At 40.1% G+C, this 12,920-nt stretch overlaps 2 protein-coding genes across 2 annotated transcripts in view; both read right to left on the bottom strand.

The window, feature by feature from the left end:
- Positions 1 to 662: 662 nt before the first annotated feature.
- Positions 663 to 1,685, bottom strand: LOC119417087 (transcription factor HES-5). Its single transcript, XM_037684295.1, has 2 exons — positions 1,577 to 1,685; positions 663 to 1,467 (listed from the first exon to the last, which is right to left on the bottom strand). Exons 1-2 carry the CDS (start codon positions 1,631 to 1,633, stop codon positions 1,030 to 1,032), a joined length of 495 nt encoding a protein of 164 aa, XP_037540223.1. The 5' UTR covers positions 1,634 to 1,685; the 3' UTR covers positions 663 to 1,029.
- A 6,773-nt stretch (positions 1,686 to 8,458) lies between these two features.
- ubr4 (ubiquitin protein ligase E3 component n-recognin 4) overlaps positions 8,459 to 12,920 on the bottom strand; it is a 52,032-nt gene continuing 47,570 nt past the window's right edge. The window contains exons 92-104 of the mRNA XM_037684940.1: positions 12,792 to 12,908; positions 12,508 to 12,698; positions 12,194 to 12,367; positions 12,002 to 12,101; positions 11,649 to 11,867; positions 11,433 to 11,546; positions 10,919 to 11,061; positions 10,674 to 10,799; positions 10,396 to 10,590; positions 9,968 to 10,192; positions 9,413 to 9,503; positions 9,160 to 9,322; positions 8,459 to 8,951 (exon numbers count right to left, since the gene is read on the bottom strand). Coding sequence (XP_037540868.1) covers positions 8,887 to 8,951; positions 9,160 to 9,322; positions 9,413 to 9,503; positions 9,968 to 10,192; positions 10,396 to 10,590; positions 10,674 to 10,799; positions 10,919 to 11,061; positions 11,433 to 11,546; positions 11,649 to 11,867; positions 12,002 to 12,101; positions 12,194 to 12,367; positions 12,508 to 12,698; positions 12,792 to 12,908 — 1,923 coding nt within the window. The 3' untranslated portion in view covers positions 8,459 to 8,886. The remainder of the gene's footprint in view (positions 8,952 to 9,159; positions 9,323 to 9,412; positions 9,504 to 9,967; positions 10,193 to 10,395; positions 10,591 to 10,673; positions 10,800 to 10,918; positions 11,062 to 11,432; positions 11,547 to 11,648; positions 11,868 to 12,001; positions 12,102 to 12,193; positions 12,368 to 12,507; positions 12,699 to 12,791; positions 12,909 to 12,920) is intronic.

Raw genomic sequence — 12,920 nt, 5'->3', positions numbered from 1 at the left:
TATTTTGTTACGCATTACTGTATTGGTAACACCCATAATACATGAAAATCTACAACTGACCCAACTCAAGATGCCCTTAAAAACTCAGAGAATTTAACTGATATTAAGCTAAATTTGGTGTGGTAGTAGCTGACAGTTATTCACAACACATACTCTGAGCACTTCCAGACCTTATAGACATCTCAGCTCTGTCATTAGTCAGCACAAGATGATCTTGATCCTGTGAGTGTTTGGATGTTTACTTGCACTGTGTTGTTGTAACTTCATGTAAAGTTTGTCACACACACATCATGTTTTACTGAGATTTGTGAAACTTGCGTGACATAATTTGCTGCATGAATAAGATTCTAAACAAAAACAAGAACCTGATTATCATTTGTGCTTACAAAACTTGACAAGATTTCTTTTTGTCACATGTTTAATGCAAACTTCTCAAGGAAGCAACAGTAAAAAAGACTGAAGACAGTACAAAAGGCCTTTATGAAAGGCATTCACTGGGAGATGAAAAACATCTGGTGTGAACATCACAAATGGACAAGAAACTAGAAATCCATCAACACTCATCCAGAAGAAAACCAAATATTGGTTACAAAAACTCAAACAATAAAGAACATCCTCAAAGGATTTACAGTGAAGGTGGATCCATGGGATCCTTTCTGTGGCTTGTTTTTGATTCATCACCAGCAAGATGATAAAACATATGAGAAAACAAAATAATAAACATCATTTAAAACCAATGTGGTCAATATAATTTACTGATCTTTGCATAGAAAATAAAAAAGTTGGGATTTGTTTTCTCCACAGGAGAAGTTCACAAAATCACACGGTGAACAAACAAATGTGTGAAGTATTTTTACACATGGTGTAAGTTTTCAGTAAAACCTGAATATTCTCAGTCCTTCCTCAGGAAGTTTCTCAAACAGTTCAACACTTGTATTGAGACAAAAGGAAATGGACTCCATTGAGCCTTTGACTTTCTGTCCATGGCGTCCACAGACGTAGTTCTGTCTGGATGAAAGTTCCTTCTTCCTACCAGGGCCTCCACAGAGCACTGCTGCTCGGACACAAACCCTTTCTGGAGATGACCTGATGGAGAGGAGAACTAGGAGGAGACGGGCTGCAGGGGCTGAGACAGGTCCTGCTGGACTCCTGCAGACCCTGGAAGTGGTTGCGGAGCAGCCTGTGTGCCTGAGACTGGACCTCGCAGCGGGACAGGAAGCTGACAGCCTCCTGGATGCAGTGGGAGTAACCATCAGTGGCCGTCATGAGGCCAGAGGTCGGGGTGCTCTGCTGCTTCTGCTGCTGCCAACATCTCAGATAGGTCACGGCCATCTCCAAGATGTCTGCCTTCTCCTGCTTGGAGTCCGGCTGCTGTCTGAGGAACTCAGGTCCCAGGAGGGATTTCAGCTGCTCGATGCTGGTGTTGATGCGGTCTCTGCGCAATTTCTCAACCATTGGCTTTCTCAGCTGTGGAAAACGCAAATGAAAACAGCTTGTTAAACTTGAGCATCAACTTTTGTTTCACTTCAACGCAGCTCAAGAGAAGAACGTGCAACATCATGGAGCAGAGGTTTACCTTATGGGCTGGAGTCAGGTGGTTCTTGGCTGCTTGTCCAACGACAGTGGGTGCCATCGCTGCTGAGTCGGAGCGTCTCTGCTCGGTTTGAAGAACCAGTCGAGGGTGAGCTGCCGTTCCTGCTGCTCCTGCCGTGTATTTATACACCCAAATCTCCATATGAATGTGTGAGTCTGAGGCTTGTTGGAGTTTCTCACAGTCTCTGGGCCAATGGGAGCGCTGGGAAGGGCTGTGGGGAACGCAGGGCTGCCACATGCTCAATGAAGTGTTTATAGCTGTGGGGACAATGAGTGTGCCTCTGGGGAGCAGGTGGAGAAATAAACCACAAGAGAAAGAGCCCAGGGTGGAGGAGGAGTGGGATGGGGGGGATTGAAGCTGGAAAAATGACCCAATGCTTTTGTTGATATGGGAAAGTGGTGACCCCAGAGAGAAGCATGCCGCTGTCTCATGTTGTCTCCACCGCCACGTAATTGAAGACAAAGTGCCTCGGCCACCAGGCACACGTGGGTGTTAGAGAGGGGCCAACCGCAAGAAAAGACCAACATGCAGCCACTTCCACCCGTTTGAAGAGGCAGACTTCCCGCCAGGCTGTGCAACAGTTGAGTCATGTGAGAATTGGAGGGAAAACGGAGTTCTTCTGCAAGATTTTGAACTAAAATTAAATCTGATTGATTAAAAAAAAGAAAATGTGTAGACCATTGATCTATTATTTTGATTAAATTTTGGTTTAAACACTAAAATTAGTTTGAAAGAGCTCAATCAAAACATTCTTTTAGTCTGAAATAGAACAACAGGGAACTCAATTTACTTTCATTACAGGCGTCGCAAAACATACAGTAAAGTTGGGCAGTTTTAGTTTCCTTAATTTGTATCTAATTAAGTAATTGTGAGTTTTTTCTACCTGGATTATTGAGCATGCATCAGGATAATTGTGAGTACATTTTTATATTTGAATGAATAATAAATCTGATCACACATAACGTACATATTCACAAGAACTTATATATATGTCGTAAGTATATATAGAATATACGTTGGGCTTATGTTTAATATACCGTATTATTTTACATTATTAGTGTTTGGCAGATACCTTAGATCCTTATATACTGTTTCTCTTTATACTTTATATTTTTGCTATTTTTGGGGTATAAATGGGATCCTGAATACACAATTTCATTCCACCTCATGTACCACATGTGATGTGAATGACAATAAAGAACCTGAACCTTGAAGAAACTAGATTATCTACGCTTTATAAGCTTACCATATTTACATAATTTAATCACTTAAAATATATAGTTATATTATATTATTTAAATGGTCCTTGTGAGGAAACAAACGTTTTTGTGATCTTTTCAAGTGCTTTTGAGCAATAGTATTTTCAAACTTTGAGAGAGGGGCAGCACGGTGGCGCAGTTGCTAGAGCTGCTGCCTCTCAGCGAGCAGGTTGCCTCGGTTCAAATCCCAGCCGTGGGCCTTTCTGGATGGAATTTGTATGTTCTTTCAGTGTATGCGTGGGTTTTCTCTGGATACTCCGGTTTCCTCCCACAGACCAAAACATGTATGTTAGGTTGTTTGGTAACTCCAAATTGTCCTTAGATTAGAACGAGAGAGTAAATGGTTATTTGTCTCGTTTGGCTCCATGTGTCCCTGTGAGGGACTGGAGACCTGTCCAGGGTGTCCCCACCTCTCACACAACGATAGTTGGACATGGGCACCAGTGACTCCTGTGACCCAGAGAGGAAGCAGTGGGTAAAGATAATGGATGGATGGATGGATAGATGGATGGATGGATGGATGGATGGAAGGACTTTCAGAGGTATTTTTTTATTTACCTTTAGCTGATTTTTTTTATTACAATTAATTTGATTCCATATGACTCCTGTGGTTCCTTATCAGATTATCTAAAAATGCTTTCTGCTAATTTATTGGAGTTCTGTTATGACAATGTGTTCTCCCAGTTTTTATCTTTTATTGTACGTTTGTAAAACATGTAAACAAATTTAGAATTCGTTTTCCATAGAAATAGATACAACTGAATAAAATCACTTTGCTCAGCTTATTTCCTGAATTTGTATGATTTATATTCTGTTCAGCAGCTATTTGGCTTTAAGAATCAAACATCTCAAACTTTATGAGGTCTGAAATGTTCCTTTCTGTTAAAGCTCATTAAGCTGGTTCAAGTTAACCTTCTCTAAAATTAACTGACTAAAAGTTCTGTTAGCTGAAGGAACTTTAAAAAAAAAATACAACAAAGTTAAGTTAGGTCCTCTGGACGTTTTGTTGTTGTTGTTGTTGAAACATTTCATCCTTCATCCAAAGGACTTCATCAGTCTGAGGAGCTACAACAAACTCAGTCCCCATGAATGGCCCACTCACATAGTGGGCCAACAAGTTCGATGGTGATAAGATGGTTTCTGGAGTCCGCCCTCTCCCCCGTCGACTCCTCTGAGGCAGCCATAGCCAAAGTGGTTCAAAACATTAAAGTTCATGCTCAATAATCCAGGTATAAATCCAACAATGTTCAGTCAGGTCATGTGGACGAAACCATCCAGATGACCTGACTGAACATTGTTGGATTTATACCTGGATTATTGAGCATGAACTTTGATTATTTTAAGTTTTCCCACTTTCCATACATTGGAACCACGGGTCCAGGCTTCACACACATTGTGTCGGCTCCTTTTTGGACTTTTTGTTCTTTAGTCTTGTCCTTCGTCGTAAAAAAAAGAAAGTCTTTCATTATCATCTAAATGTCCATGCTTTTCATTTTAAGTCTTTATTATTATTTGAGCTCCACCACTTTCACAAACCTATAACCAGGTTTAAAGAAGATCTTCAGATTTGTTATATTTTGTACACTTTATATGTATATATATATATATATATATATATATATATATATATATATATATATATATATATATATACTCCAGAACAACTTCTGAATTTAAAAACATTATCCTTCATGAAGCGTTTGATAGAAGAATCATATTTAGAGTTTTCACACTTCAGGCACATGCTGCCCTGTCAGATAAACTCTAATCACACACACACACTCACACACACACACACACACACACACACACACTGCGCTGCCTGCCGCAGGCCACGTCTCAGTCACACGCTCCCTTCCTGCCTGTGTGGAACGTGGGAGCTGCTGTGGTCCCAGGCTTCCCACACTTCAGCGTTAATGACTCCAAGGCAGGCTGCACAAAGGAAGTGTGCCCTGCTGAACAAGGACTGAGTGACCAGCCCCCCCTCCTCCGTCTCAAAACGCACACACACACACCCAGGAAGACAGGGTTGTCAACAAGGCTTCCAGGCACACCATCTGGATGGATTGTGCACTTTTGTCGACCAGTGGGGCATGGGAGACGCTCACACCGTGAGAACTGGAAAGGATGAAATGGAGACGGAAAGTTAAATGAAAAGAAAAGAAAGTGTGTGAGAAAGGTGGGCAACTTTCAGGTTGGTTTGATAGAGGAAAATATGTAAAGGAAACAGTGAAAGGTGCATCCAGCCACAATAATTTAGGGGATGAAAGTACAGAATAAAGACACACAACAAAAAACACCCCCACAAAGCCCAAAACCCACTGCCTGATGAGTGTTAAGCTTTCTGACCCGCTGACACATATAAGATTTAAACTGAAGATAGAAACAAAAGGCCTCCTTTCCCCCTCCCAACATCTCTTTACCCTCATTCCAGACTTGAAGTAAAATGTTTATCAGGCAGATGTTTTTCCCTCCACGTTCCCACCACATATCACTCCCCATTGATCCAGTAAGGACTTCTCATCTGAGCAGCCAGAGGCATGAAGGGCCCTCCCACCTGTTTGTTTGGACTGGGGTCCATTGTACCCCACAAGTTCAACTAATTTATTCACATTCTATTGTCATAACACTTCTTTGTGATTGGCCCAACACGGTGAGAACCGGCACATCATCCGGTCGTTGAGAAAGCTGGCATAAGTATTTAAACGAGGGAGGCTGAGGTGGGTCAAAACCAGAACCCCGACTGCCTCTTGAACCCCACAAGAGCCTGAATGACACGGATGACATCGGAATGAGTGCTCATCATGAGGAACCAGCTCGCAGTGTACGTTTAAATAAGTTATTGAAGTAAGTAAGTTGTTTTGATTTCATTTTAGCCTGGTGTCAGGAAAGTTTAGGTTTGATTTGAGCGACATGATTCTTTCAGTTTGGTTCCTGGAGCAGTTTGGGGTAAATATGGCATTCCATGGCTTTGAAGCATAATATCAAAGAGAAAGTAAAAAATCAAAATTATTTTCATAAATTAGCAACTCCCAGTGCATTTATCAGGATCTTTTTTTTTTTTTTTTTTTTACATAAATTCCATATGTTTGTCTTTAAACACAACCAAGCTCCTGTTCTTGAATATTTTGAATTGAGAACCAACTCTGAACATCTCATTGTTCCACTTTATTTATTCTTGAGGAAAATGAAGTTGTCACAGCATCAAACAGTCAAAAAAGTTTCATATTATAAAAAAAAATTAAAATAATATTTAGTAATAATATAATACATTTTTGTGTATAGAGTTGTTAAACTTGTTTTTTTTATATATTCTTGTGCTCCTTTTAGCTTTAGTGTTGACATTTTCCACTATTTGTCAGTTTTGCCAACTTTAGCCTTGAGCTGCATCTTATACAAGTTTTAGCTTTTAGCTACAGTAGCTTTCTTTAGTTTGTAGTTTCGGTAGAGCTAGTTTAGTTATTTGTTATTGCTTTGCTTATTTTAACTTTAAGCTACTGTTCTTGTTTCTATTTTTTTTTACTTGTTTTAACTTTATCAATGTTTCAGGGGTTTTTTCTAAACATTTTTCAGTAAAGTCATTCAACATGACACATTTGTGCAGAAAAGCTATTTTTTTTTCCAAGTTTTAACTCTGGTTTTCTCCACAGCCTGTGTAAGATGAGCATGTTGGAGAGGACTGAGACTCTGCAGAGACAATTGAGCACTGGGATGACCAGATCAGACATGTGGGACGAGACAGTCTCGTTCTTCACAGTAAAGACCCTTGTTTTCCACAAACCCTCCAGAGATGCTCTGAAACTGCTCCGTTGGCCTGCTGAGGACGTGGCACGGCCAGTGCATGAACACCGTGGACGAAAATTAAATCGATCAGTGAGCATCAAGTTAAAAGTGGAAACTGTAATCTTTAACTCTTCTTAAAACAGGTTTTTGTTACAGTCATATTTCTTTGTATAAAAATGTTTGCACACCTTGTTGTGATTGTAATGTATTGCTGAAACCCTAAAAAGTGCAAAATGTGCTTTCATGTGTAATTTTGAAAAATGTCATATTTTAAGCTTGTAGACATTAATTTCTAACTAGATAGTGAAACATTTTGAGCAGCAAAGTGCTCAAACATCTTGATGTATAATGCCCTCTAGAGGCAGTTACGTTCTTTATGAACTCAAGAAATTCATATCCAAATCATCACAAATCCAGAACCTGATCTTATTTTGAACCATCATCATTTTCAAATGTGCTGCATCTAAAAAAGGCCAAACGATGACAGTCTGTCTACTTTTGGCTGTTCCCTCTTCAGGGGTCACCACAGCGAGTCGTCCTCTGCATCCTCCATCTCACTCCAACTATCTCCATGTCCTCTCTAACTGCATCCATACATCTCCTCTTTGTCTTTGTCCTGGCAGCTGCATTTCCAACATCCTTCTACCAATATACCTTCTGTCCCTCCTCTGGACATGTCCAAATCATCTCAGTCTGGCCTCTCTAACTTGGATCTCCCAGTTGTTCAACCTGTGCTGTACTAACGATCTCTGTTCTATCTTCTCCATCCTTGTCACTCCTAAGGAAAACCTCAACATCTTCATTTCTGCCACTTCCAGTTCTTTCTTCTTTTTGTCAAAGCCACTGTCTCCAGACCATACAACATATCTGCTCTCACTACTCTTTTGCAAAACCTGGAAAAGTTGACAGGAAATATTTTATTAAAGGCTTGTTTTTGCAGAAATGATCATTGTCACATTATTAATTCTACAACACATCACATGACCTGAACTCGTTTTGTGTTGGAAAAGCAAGGAGGGCTCTGCAGGGTGGACAAAAACTGAGGAAGCACGGCTAGTTGAATTCATTCAAACATGCATAAAAACCTAGATGTGGACCCACTGAAGCAACTTTCTGTCATCTGAAGGTAAATGAGTTGATCTTTACTTTCCATGAAGTATTCTGGGGATCAACACAAGCGCGTTGTCAGCAGTTTAGCAGTAAATCTAGTGAATTGAGTGTAGAGGTCTGAGGGGGAAATGAGAAGGAAACTAAATGAACAAATCATGAGTCAAACAGCAAAGGGTTTAAGGATATAATGCAAGTCTGTTTTATTAATTTAGACATGTTTGATATTTCTTTGCAACAGATGGATTGTTTCATAAGTTCACTTCAAAGGCATAGCTTTATGGAAGAAAAACAAAAAGCAAAAAATTGGTTCATTTCTTTTTAAATCCCCCATCTAGTTCTGAGGTTGATGGAACAAACCTGAGACACATGTTCCCTGTCTGTCAATCAAATTCCAGTTAGAACCAACGTTCGGGCCAAAAACCCAAAAGGAAAAAGACGAGAGCTTTGCAACCATGTGACATTGGAAAAAAAAAAAACAGATCAAAAATAAACTTAAAGCAAACAAAAAGGAAAACAAGACAAAATAAAATGTCACTTCTAACATGTGGTGGGTCAAATCCAAAAACTTTTTAGTTACCTTAACATTGCACACTTATATCGGAGGGATTTAAAACAAACAAGCAAACTTTGACTCATTCCAAAACAGAATTCAGGATTTACTCCCATCAACCAAACCACTGACATCCGAACACGAAGGTGTTATTCTGTTAGCGTGCCATAAAAGAACAGTGAAGCTTCAGTTTTCTCGACAGTAAAGTGAAAACACACAAAACATCTTAAATGATCAGTTGGTTCCTACGTTTCTTTTCCTTAAACTTGCTAATAAAAACACATCAAATCTTCTTTAATCAGACTGAAGCAATTTGGATCAGTGGGGGCAAAGCGTAGATTATGCTTCAGTGTGTCCTCTTCAGCCAAAAACATCAATGGTGTTACAGAGATGTTGCCAAAAGTGGACGAGTGTTTTTATTTGTTTATTACTCTTTGTAGACTACACAGTTTAATTTGTCATGTGGGGGTGGTAGCTGAACAGGAAGCATGGTGTTTGTTAACTGTGTGTGTGTCTCAGTGTGTAAACAGCACTTCTTTATTTTTATTTTAAAGTTGTTGTGTGTCTGAGGGATGTGGTTTGATGCTGAATCAGGGCAAAGAGTTCAACAAATCCTGCATGAAGAGGTCCGGGAATGGTATTTCAGAAAGGAGACCTGAAAGGACAAAAACAAAGAAAACAAAAGAAGTTCTGCATTAAAAAACTGAAAAAGAAAAACGGGAAATAATCCTTGCAAAAGGAAAAGTTAAGCTAAAATAGATAATCTGTCTCAATTTAGTGCTTTGGGGGGAATCTGTTGAATTTTCTAAAATCAATTCCTACTCTGTGGAGTACTCAGATGAACCACGCGTGCGTTTACTGACCTACAACGTCGAAGAACTCTGAAATGGACTCGGCTGGCATGAGTTCATCCTGGAAGGCTCTGAGCACGCGCTCCGAGGCCTCGTAGATGGGCATGTCGTTGTGACGGACATATTCTGCCAGGGAGAAGGACCAGCCCCCTTCTGTGTTGCTGGTGGGTACTTTCTGTAGACAAATAAATAACAGAAAGGTATTGTTGTACTTAACTCTAACATTGTGATCAATCTAGGTTTGACTTTTTTGTAGGATATTTACCCTGAACATGTCATAGACAAGATCCACCAGGGCCCAGAAGAGAAGAGGTGAGCGATAAACTGCATATTCCTTTGGCGTTTTATCTGTGAGTCTGACAAGAAGCAAATAAAACAATAAAAACATGTTTGTTTTGTCATAAACTATGTTGAAAAAAAATCTGTCCTACACAGTTCATCAAACAAAAACTAAAAAGAGAGATTTCATCACACAAATTTTACATTTCTGCACTGGCTGCTGATTTACGATCATTTTACTGGTTTTATAGAATCTTTAATGGTTTTAGAACTTATCAGATTTATTTTCATACTATCATATTAGGACTTTTAAATGCACCCAAAGTCAAAACACATCTTCTTGTGAGGTGTTTTTATTATAACACTCAACGCTTAGGGTCAGATTTAAGTATTACTTATATACATATATTAATACTGGTTCCAACAATGACAATAATTTAACATGACACATTTTAACAAATATTATTAGGTAAGAGTAGCAGCAGATGCTCTATATTAGCTGTGAAAAACAAACAAAACCATACGAGGTAAAGTATCTCACTTGTTTGTGGAGACTGCAGAGACCTTGCGAGAATGTGCAGCGACCAGGAGTCTTCGCAGGAAGTACAAACGTGAACTCCTCCACTTTTCAGGTGGCATAATATGGATGGCCAAGATGGTGAAATAATGCGGTCCTTCAACCTCGTATGAGCTTTCCACCCATTTCTCACAAGGCTGCTCCTGGAAACTCTGCAGGTTCTTCTCTTCTCGTGACGTAGCTCGTGTACTACACGGAGAGAATTTGTGTTGTGAAACTGGGTATAAGATGAGTCAAAATAAACCTTAATGAACAGTCTAGCTAGAAGACATGGGACAAGTTTTGTCAAAAAGTCAGCACTGACACGAACGTCATGTCTCATATTTCTGTGGCCAGAGTTAATTTGAACACATATCTATAATAAAACAGACAAACAAACAAAATCCCCGTACGTGTTGAGCACATAGAGCACTGTGTGGATGATGTAGGGAATAAGGTGGATGTTGCTCTCGCGGCCCCCGCCTCCTGAGTCTACACTTAGTGACTGTTCAGTAGCAAAGCGAAGGAACAGCAGTTTGGTGTCGTGGATGTTGAGCTGGTAGGTGGGCTCCCGTTGGCCTGTGCACTCTTGAAGATATGTGTTGTGCCTGTGTGACAGTGACACAACAATGATTAACTTGGTGACCGAGAAAGTGTTTCTCTGTGAACGTGTCCTAAAACGTGCCGTCACCTTGCTAAGCATGTAGCAAAAGCTGATTCTGGCACGTGTGGCCCCCACACAGGAAGCAGTCCATTGCACTTGGTGTTGGCGTTCTGAAGAGCAGCACTTTCCCACTCCTCCCTCCCACGAGCCAGCCTGAAAGGAAAATTTGAAATAACAATTTTCTTACTGTAAAGGAAAACACAAAGCTGCCGACAAGCAAAGCGCAATAATCTAAATATTAACATGAGATAAACGATGGAGTTAGAGGCGACCTGACAGCTGCCAGATGGCAGTCGTAGTGGACGATGTTGAAATGTGACACAGTGCTGTAGCCTTGCTGCTTGCGAGGCTTGTTTTCAAATTCCTCCAAGACCACACGCTTTGTGAAAGTGTAAATTCCCAGGACTTTGGTTGGCTAAAATAAAAGCAAAAAAAAAAAAAAAAAGAGGAAAATGTTAATTTCAAGGCAATATGAAGAGTGTCATGTAATTTGCTCAAAATGTTTCTGAACTACTTTACCTATCTAGTATTGATACTTCCTGTATCTGGATAACTTAACACCTCCCCACTGTAACAAAACCTTTATATTTTGTTTTGTTGTTGCCTGAACTCTGCCTCTACACACCCAGATCTAACGCAAATCAAGCGTTTTAGTTGTACACAACCCAAAGTATCTGCTCAAAGTATCTTTGAGAGACATTTGATGGTGTGACTCTGTGTTTTCAATTCTAACAAGCTTCTAAAAGTAATGCATTAAATATATAAACCCTGGTCCTGATGGTTTACCTGGAACTTGTAACCCTCTCTGCAGATACAGCAGGTCAAACCTGGCTCTTCTATTAGCTCCTCCATTTGCTTCAAAAGTGACGTCTTTGTAACCACTTGACCTTTCTCATTTGTCTGAAAGGCAAACACAGAAAATACACAAATACTTTTGACTAACTGCTGTTAAACAATTACAAACTTGAAGAAAAAAAAGTGTTTAAATAAATGGAAGAGTACCGTCATGCCCAGAGTTCCCAGGGCCTTCTGTCTCATGGCCATGGCCATTCGCTTCTTCTCAGCTCTGGTTTCCCTGCGAGCTGCTTCAATCTTCAAGTTGACGTCCCTGTGCTCCCTGAGCGCCTCCAGGAGGTTCTCCGCCAGAGTTCCAATGCCTTCATCACTGGAAACCTGCTCCAGCTTGTGCAAGTTGGTTATTGAATCTGTGCCTATGAGCACCTAGACAATAAAAAAACAACACATCAAATAAAGTTAGGTTTATTGATTTGTTTGTCAAATAATTACTTGTGTTTGTGTTGGATATATGATTTTGGCTTCAGACGGTTTTCTCTGAGAATCAAAATATCCTGTACCTGTGTGGGAGGATGCTGGGTAGCCAAACCACGGAGCAACCTAAGAATGAACGGTAGAGCTGGTCTAGAGAGGAACTTCTTCCAGACATCTGCATCCAAACTGAAAAGATTTCAAATAAAGAAACATGCTTTAAATATCTAGCAACTTTGCAGAGATCATCTTCAGGCATCTAAAAGCAGAGGTTGGCCTACTTTTTTGCATTGGGGATATGTTTCTTCATGTAGTCCAGTGCACTCTGTGTGATTCCTTTCTGAAGAATGAGATCTTTCAGCTGATGGCCGTTGCTATTATTTTTGATTCCAGCAGCAATTTTACAGAAGCAGTCCAAAAACACTTTGTCATCTGCACTGTGCTCCTCGTCGTACCTTAAGAAAACAATAACAACAAAAATCAACACTAGAGAAGTGTAGTGAGCCAGATTTGATCAAACCTTTAGAAATTTAGAGGCATAGAAATTATATTCTTTAAAAATCTCACATTTAAATGAGAGCAGAGAGACACTTACTTGTCAAAGTTGCAGCAGGGTTTAAAGCGTTCCACCAAAATCTTCATCTTCTCCAGTTCACCGAAAGACAGGTATGGAACGATGCGCAACAGACCCTGCAGCACGCTGGGGTTTGAGCGTACAAAAGGGGTGTTGATCTGATCTAACAACATCACAAGCTGATCTTTGTCTCCTGTGAGCAGCAGATTACCCTGCAACAGAAAAAACAACCTCACACTTTAGACCAAACAAGTTAAGACTTTTTGTTTGTAATCCAGAGAGTACACTTTAGCTTACAGTCTTACCTTGTCCTCTGAAATCTCAGCATTAGCTTCATCCAAAATGATCTCCATGATGCTCAGAACCTGTTCTGCTATAGAGGCTCCACCACTGTCCTTGCTCTCCTGTTCTGCTACTAAAGCCTGAAAAAAGGA

Source organism: Nematolebias whitei, chromosome 11 (genome assembly GCF_014905685.2).
Source record: "Nematolebias whitei isolate Nwh7 chromosome 11, NemWhi1, whole genome shotgun sequence".
Taxonomy (NCBI): Eukaryota; Metazoa; Chordata; class Actinopteri; order Cyprinodontiformes; family Rivulidae; genus Nematolebias; species Nematolebias whitei.
The sequence above is the reverse complement of the archived record's forward strand: the minus strand, read 5'-3'. Positions and strand labels throughout refer to the sequence as shown.

What these genes read in the sequence shown, in the direction of transcription:
- LOC119417087 (XM_037684295.1), bottom strand. Translation starts at nt 1,633, where the DNA reads ATGGCACCCACTGTCGTTGGACAAGCAGCCAAGAACCACCTGACTCCA. An exon ending in ACCTGACTCCAGCCCATAAG is followed by an intron (nt 1,468 to 1,576) that starts GTAAACCTCTGC and finishes CGTTTTCCACAG; the next exon opens with CTGAGAAAGCCAATGGTTGA.